General features: G+C 37.9%; 1 protein-coding gene across 1 annotated transcript in view; it reads left to right on the forward strand.

The window, feature by feature from the left end:
• Window positions 1-16,198, forward strand: part of DDX60L (DEAD (Asp-Glu-Ala-Asp) box polypeptide 60-like) — a 118,716-nt gene that overhangs the window by 80,102 nt on the left and 22,416 nt on the right. The window contains exons 27-32 of the mRNA XM_011959644.1: window positions 311-476; window positions 1,818-1,970; window positions 3,185-3,289; window positions 9,966-10,166; window positions 15,279-15,383; window positions 15,602-15,743. Of these exons, the coding sequence (XP_011815034.1) occupies window positions 311-476; window positions 1,818-1,970; window positions 3,185-3,289; window positions 9,966-10,166; window positions 15,279-15,383; window positions 15,602-15,743 (872 nt within the window). The remainder of the gene's footprint in view (window positions 1-310; window positions 477-1,817; window positions 1,971-3,184; window positions 3,290-9,965; window positions 10,167-15,278; window positions 15,384-15,601; window positions 15,744-16,198) is intronic.

Raw genomic sequence — 16,198 nt, forward strand, 5'->3', positions numbered from 1 at the left:
TTGCTCTGGCCACTGCTCAAGAGATTCAGGAGCAGAAATTTTCCTGAGAAGAACTGGGTATCTGTTACAGCGTGAAGGAGGAGAAATTTTGCAGAGAAAAGGGAGAAAATACAGGGGATTTTGCTGATGAGGGGCTCTGACTGCTAGATGAAATGGTGGAAGTACACGTGAGGAAGGGGAGACCAAGTCAGGACTGATGGAGCTACTGTCAGTGTCGGATGACCAAGCGAAATCTGTGGGGCCTTAGGCTTCTTGCTGTAACTGAATATGAGTTTTCATTACTTAAAATTTTATTTTTTTTAAATAATAGCATTAAAAAAAACCCAAAGAGGGCTGAAAAACTGGAAAGAAAACTAATGTATAGAGCTGAATATATTAATTTCCTGGAGAATCTGAAGATTCTGGAAATCTCTGAGGACCACACGTATGCTGATGTCAAAGCCCTGCACACTGAGGTTACCAGGGACAAAGGCTCAGTACGTCAGAGAATTATTAATATAATACTTTACAGTTGTGACATTTTATCATAGTGATTGTTTAATATCTTTGAACACTGAAATGACTTGTGTAATACCTTTGAAATATGATTATCTCTGTGTATTATTTTGTCTGTTTTGCAATGATTATCCCAATTTAATGTGCTGAAGTTCTATAGGTGACTCTTCCTTGCTCAGTGTGAATGTCAGCCTCTTATTTTATTTCACTCTATTATCCTGGATTAGTTTATAGCCTGATTCTAGAATTCAATTCAACATGATATATTTTAATACTGGTCACGTTTGGGTTTATGTGACACAATGTATTTTAAATAATATCAACTGAAAGTTTCAATTTCAGAGACCTTCTATATAACATTCAAACCATTTTATTAAACGGATATTGAAATATCCAAGGATAGTATGGCATTTAAACATTCTTTATTATGCAAGTAATTTATGTCCATTGGAGAAGTACTTGAAAATAGAAAATAAAAATAATGTCACAGCTCAGAGAGACTCACTGTTCTATCAGATATTTTTTTTCTATTGCCTGTAGTCACAAGCACGTCCACACTCACATAGACATTCCGTGTATTTATTTGTTAATAAGATAGGCCATATTATATACAAATTAGTCTGTAATCTCCTTTCCTCCCTTACCTATTTAGTTCGTGCCAACAATAGAGCTACATTATTATTTTAATAGCTTCATAGAGTATATTTATGTGGATGACTATAATTTATGTAACCAGTTGTCTTACTCTAGACTGCATAGGCTATTTTTATTACTTTTTCTTGTTCTTGTAATACATTTTTACCTTTGACATCTTTGCCAACTGCTGGATTTCCTCCTGAGGATACATTCTTAGAAGTGAGGCTGTGAGGGTATGGACATTTTAAAGGGGTTGGATATGACTTCTGAGTGATTCACAGTGAAAGTAAGAATTCTCTGAGCATCTAGAGTAGAGATCTTGCTCTGCCTTCTTGGAGAAGTCTCTCTCTCTTTGCTTGAAAAGGACTCTTAAGGTTCCAGTAGCGAACTAGTCTCTCTCTCTCAGGCAGCAGAAGACCGTTTACTCATCTGTCCTGGGCATTTGATCTGCTGCTTCAATAGCATCTTTGCCTTTGGTTTATGAGTGCCTCTTCTCTGAGATAGTCTGTTCACAAAAATGGGCAGATTGTTTCTGTAGTCATAAAACATGTAGGTTCAGGGTCAAAGGACAGCCTCACTGTGTGCAAGATGTAAGTGATTTGTTCATGAAAATGTCCTTTGATTCTGATTGAGCTTGAGATTAAATAAAATATGTGATCAATTGTTTTACACTTCTCTCGTTTTAGACTTTGGATAGGGTATTACAACGAGTGCGATTTACAAGAAACGGCAAAGAACTGAAGGCTTTAGCACAAAGGGGGATTGGATATCATCACAGCGGCATGTATTTTAAAGAAAAAGAGTTCGTTGAAATACTCTTTGTAAAAGGGCTTATTAGGGTAGGTACATTTCTTTGCATTAAAAAAATAAAGTTGTGCATATATGATGCTGAATACCAGTAAAAGGTAAAAAATTATACCAGTTGTTTTTCTCATTTAACCAGTGTCTTTTTATTACAACTTGCTGGACTGTTCTGCTTCTCCATCTATCCCATTTATTAGAGGAGTTTAAAAATTATTTATACACTGAAAAATAATATTTATAATGAAGTAATATAGCTGTGGTATCAACTCGTGTGATCCACCTGCCTTGGCCTCCCAAAGTGCTGAGATTACAGATGTGAGCCACCACACCTAGCCAGATACATTTTTTTTTTTAAATGGTACTCGTTATGGCTAAATTCTAAAGTTTAGTGATTTGAGCCTTTCCTTTTTATTGATGAACTTTTAAAGATGAACAAATAATGGGTTGAATTTGGATGGGTTTATAAATATCAATTAGAAAGTCTTTTTGCTTATTCTTCATCATTAAATAATTGAAATAATTATGGCACAGGTTAATTTTAATGTATTTGACAGGAAGAGAGAGCAGCTATATGCACCTAGCACTAAATAGGTGATTGGGCACATAACTGATATTAAGAAAGTAAATAAGAAGGAAAACGTAACTTTATTATGCTTCAATTAATTAGATCAGTTATCTGTTTGGATAAAACCTCCATAAACAAAGATGAGAATAAGAGAAGGTGGTTGTCCAGAATATGTAAGGCAAAACATTATTACCCCATCTTAAGGAAAATGTGTATGCTAGTTCTTCATTCATTCATGCATTTATTGGATACATGTTTATTGTGCATCTGCTCTGTGTCCAATACTCTTCCAGGTGTTGAGGGTACAGCAGTGGCTGAGAGAGATCAATGCCCATGTCCTCATGATACTTAAGGTCTTGGAGGGACAAGAAACATGGTTATTTTAGAAATGATGGTGCAGGAAGTCTTTCTGGACATTTATGTAGAGATCAGAGAAAGCCTGCAAATGGAGATTTGGAGAAAATGCTTTTGGGGCGAGCAAATGGCAACAGTTAGGATGCTGAAGTAGCAGTGTTCTTTGAATACTCAGGCAGTTGCAAGAACAGTGGGGCTAGTATGTTAGTTTTAATGATATGTGGTTTATTAAAGCTCTAAGAGTTGTTCAGTGACTGGAGTGGAAAATAGACCTTGTCTCCTTATAGAGCTGCTATATTGTGTATGAACTCTTCTTTTCTTTTTTCCTAGGTAGTGACAGCTACTGGAACACTTGCCTCAGGGATCCACATGCCATGCAAATCTGTTGTGTTTGCTCAAGACTCAGTCTATCTGGATGCTTTAAATTACAGACAGGTAACTCTCTGACTCTTTAACTCCCACTGCTGAAGGCTGAGTGTGAAATAATGAACCATGTGGCACTCGCATCTGGTAACAGGCTACAGTTTGTGTCCTTCCTTTTACTTCCTCTGTGGCATAGCATTTTTGAGTTGAGTGGCCTGAGATCTTGTTGCTTCATGTTGTGTGTGTGGTTTATCTGTTTCACTATTTTCTCACAGTTAGCGTTCATTGGCTTAATAATGTAGTTCAGTTTTTAGTGTAGTTTTTGTATTTCTTGAGAAATATACAGCTGGTCTGATTCTTGATCCTTTATAGTGCTCCTTTATTTTATTTTTCTGGGAGTATGTAAAATGGTCTGAAATTCCTTGCATTATCTGTTTCCTTTAATTTGCCTTTCTCTGTGTGTGGCACTTGGTATTATCAATTCCTGGGTCTTTTGGGAATCCTGTCATTTAAATTAGGTAGGTTTTGACTTCCTTACTTCAAGTTTAGTATTGAATATTTAGGAGCCATTGACCACCTGTTTTCCAAATTCCAAAACTTTAATACCATTCACCTTCTTGGGGGGTTATGCTTTTTTTTAAAAAAAGTTTTCATTATCATTTTAGTGGAATTTCTGGAGTGAGAAATGTTACTTGGAGGTCTCTAGATAACTTTTTAAAAATCAAGGATAAAAATATGTCTGTCTTATAAGGCGAGGGAGGAAAGAGATAAAGAAAAACAAGTTTGAGAGTGAGAAAAATAAAAATAAAAGAGAAGGGCTATATAACAGAGATTTAGACACAAAGATGTTATACCTGAGCATCTTCTCATTTCCTTATGTGACATCCTATATGTGGTATATATTGCAAGTCAAAGGGGTGAAAAATTACTTCCTCTCTACACACTGCTAAAAAAAAAAAAACCTGACAATAATATTTTCCTAGTCTCGAAATATGAAAGATAAATTATAAAATATAAATTTTTTTATTTTGCTTATTCTTGAAATTTTCCTCTTTTCTTATTCAAATGTAGATCATGTGAACTCTCCTAGACTAGAATGAGAAGACTGTGATTTTACAGAGAAAAGGAGTTTATCTCCATTTCATGACGTTTTAGGATGTTGCTGTTTCACCCTTAAAAGCCATATTTTCCTTTTCTCAAGTATAGCTATAGACCATTTCACCTTTTACCATGTGCTGTTAGGGAAAACAGAAAGTCCCTGAGCTGGAATTTTTCAGTCTTTCTCCTTTTCATGTAGTGAGCAAAGTTTCTCTTAAGGGACTTTTGTTTCCTTCAGAATTATGGTCTCCCTTTTTCTCTTCCTTGCCAGAATCACTTGTTTGGAAGAAATCCAACATCATTTATTTACTATGGACCATAATGGAAGTGGAACTACTTTGTTATCCTGCCCTGATGACTTAGCATTGTCTCCTAGGACAGAATAAAATATATTTTCTCTGTGAATGGATTTTGTTTGTTTCTCAAGGGTCAGGTGGCAGACCTTTCTGGAATTACCCCTTGCACTTAAACCCCTCAACAACCGCCTAATCATCCCAAATATCAGGTTGCCCCTGTTTAGAGAAATGCACTTAAATCAGAAATGCATTTCCATGTTATTTACAATTTGTCTAGAAGGATGTGTCATATGATGAGAACCAGAAAATGTTAGTTCTACTGCTTGCACTTTTGTACCAAAAGTATTTCATACATTTCAGTTTCGTCATGATCTTGTAGCTACAGCCTTAGTTTAGCTGTCATTATTTTGACTTCACCTCAGTATTTTGACACATCTTCCAACTAGAAGTAAGCATTTACTATGTTTTAAACTTAAAAGTCTTAAAAAAGAAAATCTACCTGTGGATTTACATTTCTCACTCAACGGTTAAGTTATTATTTAGAAATATAAATAGAAAATTCAGTCTCCAAAGCTGATTTCCCAGGAACTGGCTTCAGTGACTTTGTCCAGCTGTATCAAAATCTTGTTCTTTCTCTAGATCTATTTGAATATGAGGCATGAAGCTATGCATCTCCCTTCCTTCTAGCTTTTTTTTGATAGAGGAATCTAGTCTCATGGGAGTGTGATTTTTCCTAGCACAGTGGGTAATACAGACCCCTGAACTATGTATTTTATATTAGGTCTTTAAAGCAAATAATATGCTTTACTGTGTTAATTGAAAAAAAAAAAAGATGTGGATTTTCTGCTAACATGCCGTTTTCTCCTTTTGGTCTTTCCATTTTCTATCGTTTAAAATATACTCATTTATATATTCCTTCAAATGGCATTTATTATGAGTCAAATACATGTCATGACCTGCTCCTAGGTGTCTTCCTCATGTTATTCAATCTTCATAGGACTTTATTGCCTGTAAAATAAAGAGAATACTTGTTAGCTTCACCTTTCTGGATTTTCTTCAACAATCAAGGAGAGCAGATTACACAAGGCTGTAAGTAGCAGGAAGCTGTGATTATTAGAATCATTGGGGGCAGCCACTGAGAAAGCTGCCTACCATAGTCTGCTGCCTGGGTCCTAATGAGTCACTTCTCTCCCATAAGCAAAAACACATTCGCTGCCTCCCAGGGTCTGCAGAAGTCTCCTTATTGGCATAAGCCTGGGATTTCTCTAGTCATCAGAATGCCCTTATTGCTTCACAGTCTCTTGGTATCCTTTCCTGGGCCTCTTCACCGCCATGTCAGCGTTACCTTGATTCTGCCTACGTTCAAACCAGCCTGTTGCCCTGCCCCTCCTCTGGTGGCCTCGCTCAAGTCTTGCCTCGGTTACCTATGTACTAAATCTTCACAGTGTTTCTGAAGGAGTGTATATAAGGATTAATATAGGGGGATCTGGTTCTAGATTCCCTAGGCTTAAGTCTGACCTTACCCTTTACTAGCTGTTCAACCACGGACACGTTAGTTAATTTCTCAGGTGTCAGTTTCTCAATCTGTATGATGGTGAGAATAATTATATTTCAGAAGGTTATTATGAGGACTAACTGAAAAATGTACACCACTCAGAACTGTGCCCAGCACATAGTAAGTGCTTGATGAATGCCAGCTGTTATTAGTAGGGCCCTTTGCATCCTGATCACCATGTGATTTTTAAATATATATATATTTATTTATTGTTTTTTCCTAGTGAGAACCTTCTGGCACAAATTGTTTTAGTAACTGACCTCTCATTTCTGCTATGCCTTGTTCATCAGGACCTTTGCTCTCCTTCTTCCTCTTAGAGACTTTCCCTTCTTTCCCCTGATTGAAATCGTAGCCCCTTTACAAGGGTCTGATTGAACTGTCTTTATGTGTTTTCTTTGAAGTCTTGTTTGATTACTCCAGCTTTGGGGAAATGTGATTGCGCTTGTTCTCTCACTGTTGTTGTTATGTACTCTTGTAAATTCCATTAAGGAATTTGTATCTCAAATAACAATTAGCATGGGAATGACAAGAGATGCTGAAGGTATTTGTGGAACTGATGATTTCTTCTGTACAATGTGCATCCATCTATGCTAGGCTGTCATTTTCAGTTGTGGTATAATGGAAACCATGATCACGGAAAATCTGCAGACATGAGGTGATTATTGTCAAACAGATGTGAGACTTCAGGTGAGATATCTGAACTGCTGGATCTTCCTTCTCTATCTCCAGAATGGCTGTGATAATCACTACCCCACTGCCTCTGTAAGGATTAAGTGAACTAGGAAAGAGACACATTGAAGGTCCTTAATAAACATTTCCTTCTTCATTTACTGTGCACACTTTTTCACTCCAGAGTCATCTTTAATGCTTTTCTCTCCTTTACTTTTGATGCTTAATCTATTACAAAAATCATCCAATTACTCTTCTGCAGTGGTGCCCTCAGATTTCTGTCTCTCGATTTCTGTAGCCAGCATCCTTCTTCCTTCATTCTTTACCCAGGGCTATTGTAAGAGTGTTAACAAAAGGACATGAGATCTGCAGAGGCAAAACAGTTTTATTTTCTGTAAAAAATAATCTGCAGATTGGAGAAACTCAGCCTTTACTGTATGTGAAAGTAGGCTCTTCAAAGAACAAAGGGAGGGTCTGGCTTAAATAGGGAAAGTTCTCAGCCTTATTTTCAGTCAGATCCTTTGTTTGCAAATGAAGGATTCAAACTTCTTCCGTTCTGATTGGTTGGAATAGTTGAGCCCTAACCGAATGGTTTCCAAGCTTCGAAGCAGAAGTTTCCATCAGATGTTTCGAACAACTAGGAATGGAGATTTTCAACCACAGTTTATCTTAGCACCACCAACAGCAGCTGGTTTGGCTTGATTGTAGGAAGGGTCCTTTGACACCTTTACCTGTTTCTGAGAACACAGCGTGCATGACCACTCCCTCACCCTGCTGTGGCTACCTAGTTCTGTTGTAACTTTGAGCACCTCAGCCACAGGAGTCCATTCTGTCTGTTGGCCAGGGGCCTACTTTAATAGTCCTCCTGGTTATCATTTGCCCGTATTCTATTCTGTGCCACAGATGATGGATAGCATAGTTTTTCTTCATGTCATTTTCTGGCAAGGGGACATTTGATGGCTGATTCTACTCTGGGATCAAATATAGAAATGTTGGCAATATTCAAGCCCTTTATCAACAAAATCCCTTTTGCTCTCTATCTAAAATATGTATATTCTTATGCTTATGAACATTTGTCCTGATCAGTCTAATCTTCTTACTGTTTCTAACCATCTTTCTAATCTGTCTTCTTGCTCTCTTCTCTGGTATCATTTTTTTGCATGGGTTGTCTACCATGTAATCTTCAGGAATCTCATTTTTAGGATTCCCAGAGGCAGGCTCACATGGTCCTTGGGGACATGACTTTGATTAAAAAAAAAAAAAATCAGGGATTAGTTGAATCTGCTACTTCTCAGTTGTTAGATTGTGGCTAAGTTACTTAAGTTCTCTGTGCTCAGTTTTCTCATCTTTGTTCTTCTTCTTCTTCTTTTTTTTTTTTTTCAAAATCACATTAGAAGTCCTTCTATATCTTTAACTGGGACTGACAATACTCTCTACCTCACTGGATTATTATGACGACTGCCTAAAACTAATTTATACAAAGAGCCTAGCACATATTAAGCATTGAATACATGGCTGTTATTTCTTCTGCAATTAGTTGGTCCTTGACATACCTCTTCCACAAAGCCTTTCAGAATGTTGTCTCTTTCAATAAATTTACTTGATTTTATCTCAAGAGGCTTAGGCACACTTTTTAAATTTCATTACTTTTAACTCTATTTGTTAAAAGAGTTAGAGAAAATGGCTTAAATAGGGAACAGTTGCTGTTGGTGGTGCCAAGTGTGGTTGGAATTCCCCACTTCCAGCTGTTTGAAGGAAACATCCAGCAGACTCTTCTGGTTTGGAGCTTGAAACCACCCAGTCAGGACTCAACTATTTCAACCAAGCAGAACTGAAGAAGGTTGAATCCTTCATTTGCAAAAAAGGGTCTGATTGAAAACAAGGTTGAAAACTTTCCCTATTTAAGCCACTCTCTAGTTCTATTCCTCTCTCTCTCTCTCCCCCTCTCCCTTTCCTTCTCCATCCCTCCCTCCCTCCCTGTCTCTCTCCTTCTCTTTGTCTGTGTGTGGTGAGAAAGAGTGGGGGGTATATGGACTCTAAGCTCCTTGACAGCAGGTTCCATTTGTAAGTTTCTTTTACATATCATCTTACAATCCCTGGTACAGTTGTCTGCATGATAGGGAATACCTGTTAACAACGCTACCTCTGAATATAAGGAAAAACACAAACTGCTTTTTCTATTATCTCACTTTAATAATCACTACAATCAACACACAAGACTTCTGTGACCAGATGTGTGGGGATTTCTGCTCACCACCAAATGAGCAGTCGGTTCTGCAGCTCAATTCAATTCCGCGTTACCAGCCTGAAGATAGCATCAGATTCCACACATTGAGGGCTCAGTCTCCAAGACTGCCTCCTCTTCAGACACCAGTCACAAGTCCGGTCCTCTGGAACTTGTGACCAACTGGCTTCAAGTTGGGGTTCCCATGACCCCCTCTTTGGGTTCAGTTAACTTGCTAGAGTGGTTCATGGAACTTAAACACTTAACGTTTATCAGTTTATTATGAAGGATGTTATAAAGGATACAGAAGAAGAGCTGTGAGGGCAAGGTATGGGTCAAGGGGCATGGAACTCCCATGCCGTCTCAGGGCACACCACCCTCCAGGAACCTCCGTGTATTCAGCTGTCTGGAAGCTCTTTGAGACAGTCCCTTTAGGTTTTTATGGAAACTTCATTACACAGGCCTGATGAATTAAACCGTTAGCCACTGGTGATCAACTTAACCTTCAGCCCTTCTCCCTTCCCCGGAAATTGCGAGGAGGGGCTGAAAGTCCCATTCCTCTAATTATGCCTTGGTCTTTCTGGTGACCAGTCCCCATCCTGAAGCTGCCTAGAGACTGCCAGCCATCAGCCAACTTATTTATACAAAGATGTTGGAGAGTCCAAGGATTTTAGGAGTCATATGCCAGCGACTGGGGCCAAAGACCAAATATATATCACAATGCCTCATTATCTCTTTGGCCCAGCCACACTGTATTTTTTAAGTGCCATGTTAACATAGATTAGTTTCAGGACTAAATGCACAATTTAACACAACCCCGGATAACAAGTGTAAAGTCATAGATCTTTGGACTTCATAGGAAATTATTTGGGGAGGTTTTACATTGTGATTCTTTGCTGCTTCCAGATGTCTGGTCGTGCTGGAAGAAGAGGTCAAGACCTGCTTGGAAATGTATATTTCTTTGATATCCCATTGCCCAAAATAAAAAGACTCCTTGCATCCAGTGTTCCTGAGCTGAGAGGACAGTTCCCTCTCAGCATAACCCTGGTCTTGCGACTCATGCTGCTGGCTTCCAAGGGAGACGACCCAGAGGATGCCAAGGCAAAGGTACCGTGATGGACACTGCCTGAGGTTCAGTCTTCATTACTGACCTGGCTCTAGTCAGGTCTGCTGCTCTTTAGGAAGTCTGTCTTGAGAAAGAAAATAAACTTTCTTTTTGTTTGTTTGTTTTTGTTTTTGGAGATAGGGTCTCGCTGTGTCACCTAGGCTGGAGTGCAGTAGTGCAATCATGGTTTACTGCAGCCTTGATCACCTGGGCTCAAGCGATCTTCCCATGTCAGCATCCTGAGTAGCTGGGACTACAGGTGTACATCACCATGCCCAGCTAATTTTTATTTTATTTTATTTTTGTAGAGTTGAGGGCTCACTGTTGCCCAGACTGGTCTCAAACTCCTAGACTCAAGCAGTCCACCTACTGTATTAGTCAGGGTTCTCTAGAACGACAGAACTAACAGGATAGATATATGTATAAAGAAGAGTTTATTAAGTATTAACTCACATGATCACAAGGCCCCATAATAGGCCGTCTGCAAACTGAGGAGCAAGGAAGCCAGTCTGAGTCCCAAAACAAAAGAACTTGGAGTCTGATGTTCAAGGGCAGGAAGTATCCAGCATGGGAGAAAGATGTAGGCTGGGAGGCTAAATCAGTCTAGCTTTTACACGTTCTTCTGCCTGCTTTATATTCTGGCCTTGCTGTCAGCTGATTAGGTGGTGACCACCCACATTAAGGGTGTGTCTGCCTTTCCCAGCCCACTGACTCAAATGTAATCTCCTTTGGCAACACCCTCAAAGATACACCTAGGATCAATGCTTTGAATCCTTCAATCTAATCAAGTTGACACACAGTGTTAATCATCACCCCTGCCTTGGCCTCACAAAATGTTGAGATTACAGGTGTGAGCCAGCGTGCCCAGCCAAGAAACTTTTTATCTGAGGAATGTGAGTGCCCTTTAATTATCAGGCCCAGAGAGGCATTGGAATGTGGCAGGGTGTGACAGCAGTCATGTCTCACTCCCCTCTTGAGCTAAATAATTACCTCTTGAGGCCACTTGCTGTGTGGGCTCTAGGCTAACTGACATGAAGTAGCCATAAAGCACCATACATTGGACACCGTACCTCATTCCCTGTAGTTCAACAATGTATAGCCAATCACAGATCAATGTTATTTCTGTAAAACTATGAGAACTCCTGTCAAAAAGCTTTGTATCAGCCCACTTCTTGTCCCCTTTTGCCTTTAAAAAATCTTGTAACAAAAGCTGAGCAGAATACTCCTTAGGACAGCTTGGAAGTGTGTCTGTCCCAGACAGCTGTCCTCAACCTTGGCCCAAATGGACTCTATATTAATTTTGCCTCAGTATTTTTTTAGGTCAACAGTAGCAATATCTCTTCAGTTTCATCACTCTTTTAATGCGTTGTATTTTCTTGATTATTATATATTTCTTCAGGACAGAATAAAATAATTAATTTTGTTTTACCACCAAAGACCTTAAGGCACTAAGAATTACCAGGGTTATTTTAATATGTGAAAAGCAATGTAGTATAGTGGTTGAATTTTGGCTATAGGCTCATAAAGGTCTGGAATACATCCCTGGTGTAATTATTTACTGACTATTAAACTTTAATAAGGCGATTACATTTTCCTAAACCTCAGAACTGTCAGCCATAAAATGGCAATAACAACCACTATAGATTGTAGTTAAATTAAATGAACTAATTAATGCAAGTCAAGGACTTCTTAGCATCATATTCGTAAACACATAAATGCTAGCTATTATCATTCATAGTCTCAGGTCTTATGATTTTAGTTTTAGGTTTTTTTGTTTGTTTGTTTTGCTTTAGTATTCATTAAAGAGAAGAATGGGAAAAACACTTGCTAACTTTTTCATTCTCTTTATATGTTGTTTTTTACTTTTTCCTTTATAAAGGAGATCAAGTATAACTGAAAACTGATAATATAACTTGTTTTTGACTGTCTATATATTTTTTGTGGAAAAATAGATTTGCTTCTACCTTAAATTCTGTTATGTTGTCAGCATTTGCCACTTAATTAGATCAATAAGAAATTTCTACATTAAAGAATTAACAGAAGAATTATAATTGAAATGAAAGATTGAATTTGTTCTCAAATGTATCACTCTTAATTCCAGATAAGAATGAGGAAAACAGTATTGCTATATTAAAAATAAAAACTGTATTTTAAATATAAAATTACCTGTTTATAAAAGTTTATTTGGAACCATAGAAAAGCTGAAAGAAGGAAAACTCACCAATACCTAGTTCCACTACTCACTTGATCTTAGCCAAAAGGCCAAGAAGCGATAGTTCCGCTACTCAAAGGAAACTGCTTTATTATTTTGATATATTTCTCCCAGTCTTTTCTACCTAAATGTGGGTAAGTGTTTCCTTTTTAAAGAATGGATGCAGTTATGTTGAATTAGATACCAGAATCTGGTAAATTTGCCTGAGGTTTTCAATCAGAACAATTTTGGGGGATATAACCCCATGTTGAGTAATATATAATTCACATTAAAATTTAAATTTAATAAAATGTCATTGTAAGGTTGCCAAGTTTTCCATATTCTTATATATTCATTATCATGGCCAGTTACATCAGATTCCATTTGCCAAGACGAAGAGTCTTCCCAGAACCCTGTAGTGAGTCAGGTGTGTGCCTGTTGATAGTCACAGAGAACAGCGACATCCAGTTCTATGTAAAAATGACCCCATTCTTGAGCTCTTAATTTTGATTAATCTCCCAGGAAGAGAGAGTAATACACTTTCAAGTTTTTTGTTGTTGTTTTTTATATAATAACGTTTATGAGGGTGGCCTGTTTTCTGGGCTCCTGCATATTCGAGGAGATTTCTGTTTATTTTGTAGTAAGGACAATTTAACCAGGCATAAATGTATTGGATTTGAGCCATTAGTTTTCAAAATTGTTGATGCTTCATTTTCTTTGGCATCTACTGTTGTGGAGATATAATCTGTGGCCCTACTGATTGCTTTTTTTTTTGTAGGTCACTTGACATTTTCTGTCCATGTATATGGATCCTTTTCTTTATTCTTATATGTTACTTTTTTAGGGGAAGTTTCTATAGTTGTTTTTTAATTGATAGTGTTTATCATATTCAGAACCTTTTCAATTTATCACATTCAAGTTGTTTTTGAAGTAATAAGTATATTAAATTAGATTTTTAATTTGGTTTCTATTTTAATTGCTTTGGTTTCTTTATTAGAAAAAGTTTCACTGGCTGGGTATGGTGGCATGTACCTATAGTCCCAGCTATTTGGGAGGCTGAGGCAGGAGGATCACTTGAGTCCAGGAATTTGAGGTTGCCGTGAGCTATGACCTACTGCACTTCAGCCTGTGATGGGAGGGAATGTTGCAAAGGTCGCTGAAATGCCTATGAGGCCTTTTCCAATTATCTTGGCTATCAGCATTTTCCTTCCTTTTAGTTATACAAATATATGCAGGCTGCTTGAATTCCTGCCCAGAAAGTAGCCTTTTCTTTTCTGCCACATGGCTAGGCTGCAAATTTTTCAGATTTACATTCTACTTCCCTTTCAAATACAAGTTCCAGTTTCGGGTCATTTCTTTGCTAACACATATGCACATAGGTTGACAGAAGTAGCCAGGCTACATCTTGAACACTTTACTACTTAGAAATTCATTTCTGCCACATACCCTAAATCATATCTTTCTTTCTTTTTTTTTTTTGAGATGATGTTTCACTCTGTCACCCAGGGTGGAGTGCAGTGGCACAATCTCGGTTCACTGCAAGCTCTGTCTCTCGGGTTCACACCATTCTCCTGCCTCAGCCTCCAGAGTAGCTGGAACTACAGGTGCCTGCCACCACGCCCGACTAATTTTTTTTTTTTTTTTTGTATTTTTAGTAGAGACGGTGTTTCACCATGTTAACCAAGATGGTCTTGATCTCCTGACCTCGTGATCTGCCCGCCTCGGCCTCCCACAGTGCTGGGATTACAGGCATGAGCCACTGTGCCCAGCCAAATGATCTCTTTCAAGTTCACATTTCTACATATCCCTAGAGCAGAAGCTCAGTACAGCTAACCTCTTTGCTAACACTTAACAAGTGACCTTTGCTCCAGTTCCCAATAAGTTCTTCATGTCCATCCGAGACCTTGTTAGCCTGGACTTCACTGTCCATACTACTATTAGCATTTTGACCACAACAGTTTAACAAGTCTTTAGGATGTTCCAAACTTTCCCTCATCTTCCTGTCTTCTTTTGAGCCCTCCGCAAAATTCCAACTTCTGTCCACTACCCAGTTCCAAAACTGCTTTCACATTTTCATATATCTTTCTGTATTAGTATCAACTTTCTGTATTAGTTCATTCTCACACTGCTATACAGAGACACTTGACACTGGGTAATTCATAAAGAAAAGATATTTTATTGGGTCATGATTCTGTAGGCTGTACAGGAAGCATAAGCAGCTTCTGCTTGTGGGTAGGCCTCAGGAAACTTTCAATCATGGCAGAAGGTGAAGGGGAAGTAGGCATGTGTTACACGGCTAGAGCAGGAGGAAGACAGGCAGAAGGGAGCTGCTACACACTTTTAAACAACAGATTTCACAATAACTCACTCACTATCACGAGAACAGCACCAAAGGGGAAATTCACCTCCATGATCCAATCACCTCCCATCAGGCCCCACCTCCCACATTGGGGATTACAATTTGACATGAAATTTGGGTGATGACACAGATCCAAATATTTCCATTCTGTTGACTGCAATCTACCTAGTTCCATCAGGTTTGATGGGATAACTCAAGACTCAGAACAATGTAATTACTCAGTTTGCCTTCTAGGCCTAAGAGAGCTAAACTTGTAAGCCAGATTGGCTTTCATACTTTATTTGTTTAGGCCATTATGAGTCACCACTGTTTCAGAGATTTAGCAGATTATTTGCCAATCTGTGTTATGTATAACAATTCTGCTTTATGTGACGTATTTAATTTAAGGAAGCATGTAGCATGTGAAGACACAGTCAAAGAGATAATGTGAAATCAAGTGAAATTTACTTTCACATGAGATCTGGTAACATTATCTATGTAATATGTATGTGTACTATTTATTACATATCAGTATTTACAAATACTGTTTAAAACTAGATAAATTAAAGTACTCTTCTTTTATAGGTGTTGTCAGTGCTAAAGCATTCATTGCTGTCTTTTAAGAGACCAAGAGTCATGAAGACTTTGAAACTTTATTTTTTGTTTTCTTTGCAGCTCCTGATCAAAGAGGTATGATCACGCTTTGGCTTTCCTATTCTATTTAATACTATGTAAATTTCTTTCTATGCTAAACCAACTGAACTTTCTATAAGCTGCATTCAATGATAATGTTACTTATCATTTACTAATAAATGAAGTCAGGTAATATTTGTCAATCACTCACCCTGGTATTTTATGGTATTTGAGTACATGGTAAGTTAAATCAATGTTTTTTTCCTTATTTTTAGGACTATTTAAATAAAAATGGTACTCCAAAAAAATTTGCAGGACTTGCATCATATTTGCATGGTCATGAACCTTCAAATCTTGTTTTTGTAAATTTTCTCAAGAGAGGCCTTTTCCATAATCTCTGTAAGCCAGCCTGGAAAGGTAAGCTTGGGTTTTATACCTGTAGTCCAAAAATGGCAACATATTTATTGAAAAGCCAAAACCTCAGATATGTTTTTCTCTTCTTCCTCCTTCTTCTCTTTTTTTTGAAGCAAATAAATACTAAGTATATGTTCAGATTTACAGATACCAAAAAATTAGACACTAAAAGTCAACTTATATTTATTCTAATAGAGTATTTGGGGGCTACTTATGTATTACTTAACTAATAAAGAATATTTGCAGAAGAGAATACTGAGAAGCATAGAAAGAGAATAAGTTTCTGATGGTCATGTGATTCTAGTATGCTTCAGAGCCCAGTTAATTAAACCTAGCCACCTCTTAATGCCTATGGTATGGTGCTCATGTGTTATGGGGAATGGAGAGTAGGTCAAGATGACCAGAACCTAGAACTAGTGTTTAGAAGTGTTGGTAGGTAAGTTTGGGAGCTTCGTTTT

This window comes from Colobus angolensis, unplaced genomic scaffold (genome assembly GCF_000951035.1).
Source record: "Colobus angolensis palliatus isolate OR3802 unplaced genomic scaffold, Cang.pa_1.0 Scaffold5, whole genome shotgun sequence".
Lineage (NCBI taxonomy): Eukaryota > Metazoa > Chordata > Mammalia > Primates > Cercopithecidae > Colobus > Colobus angolensis.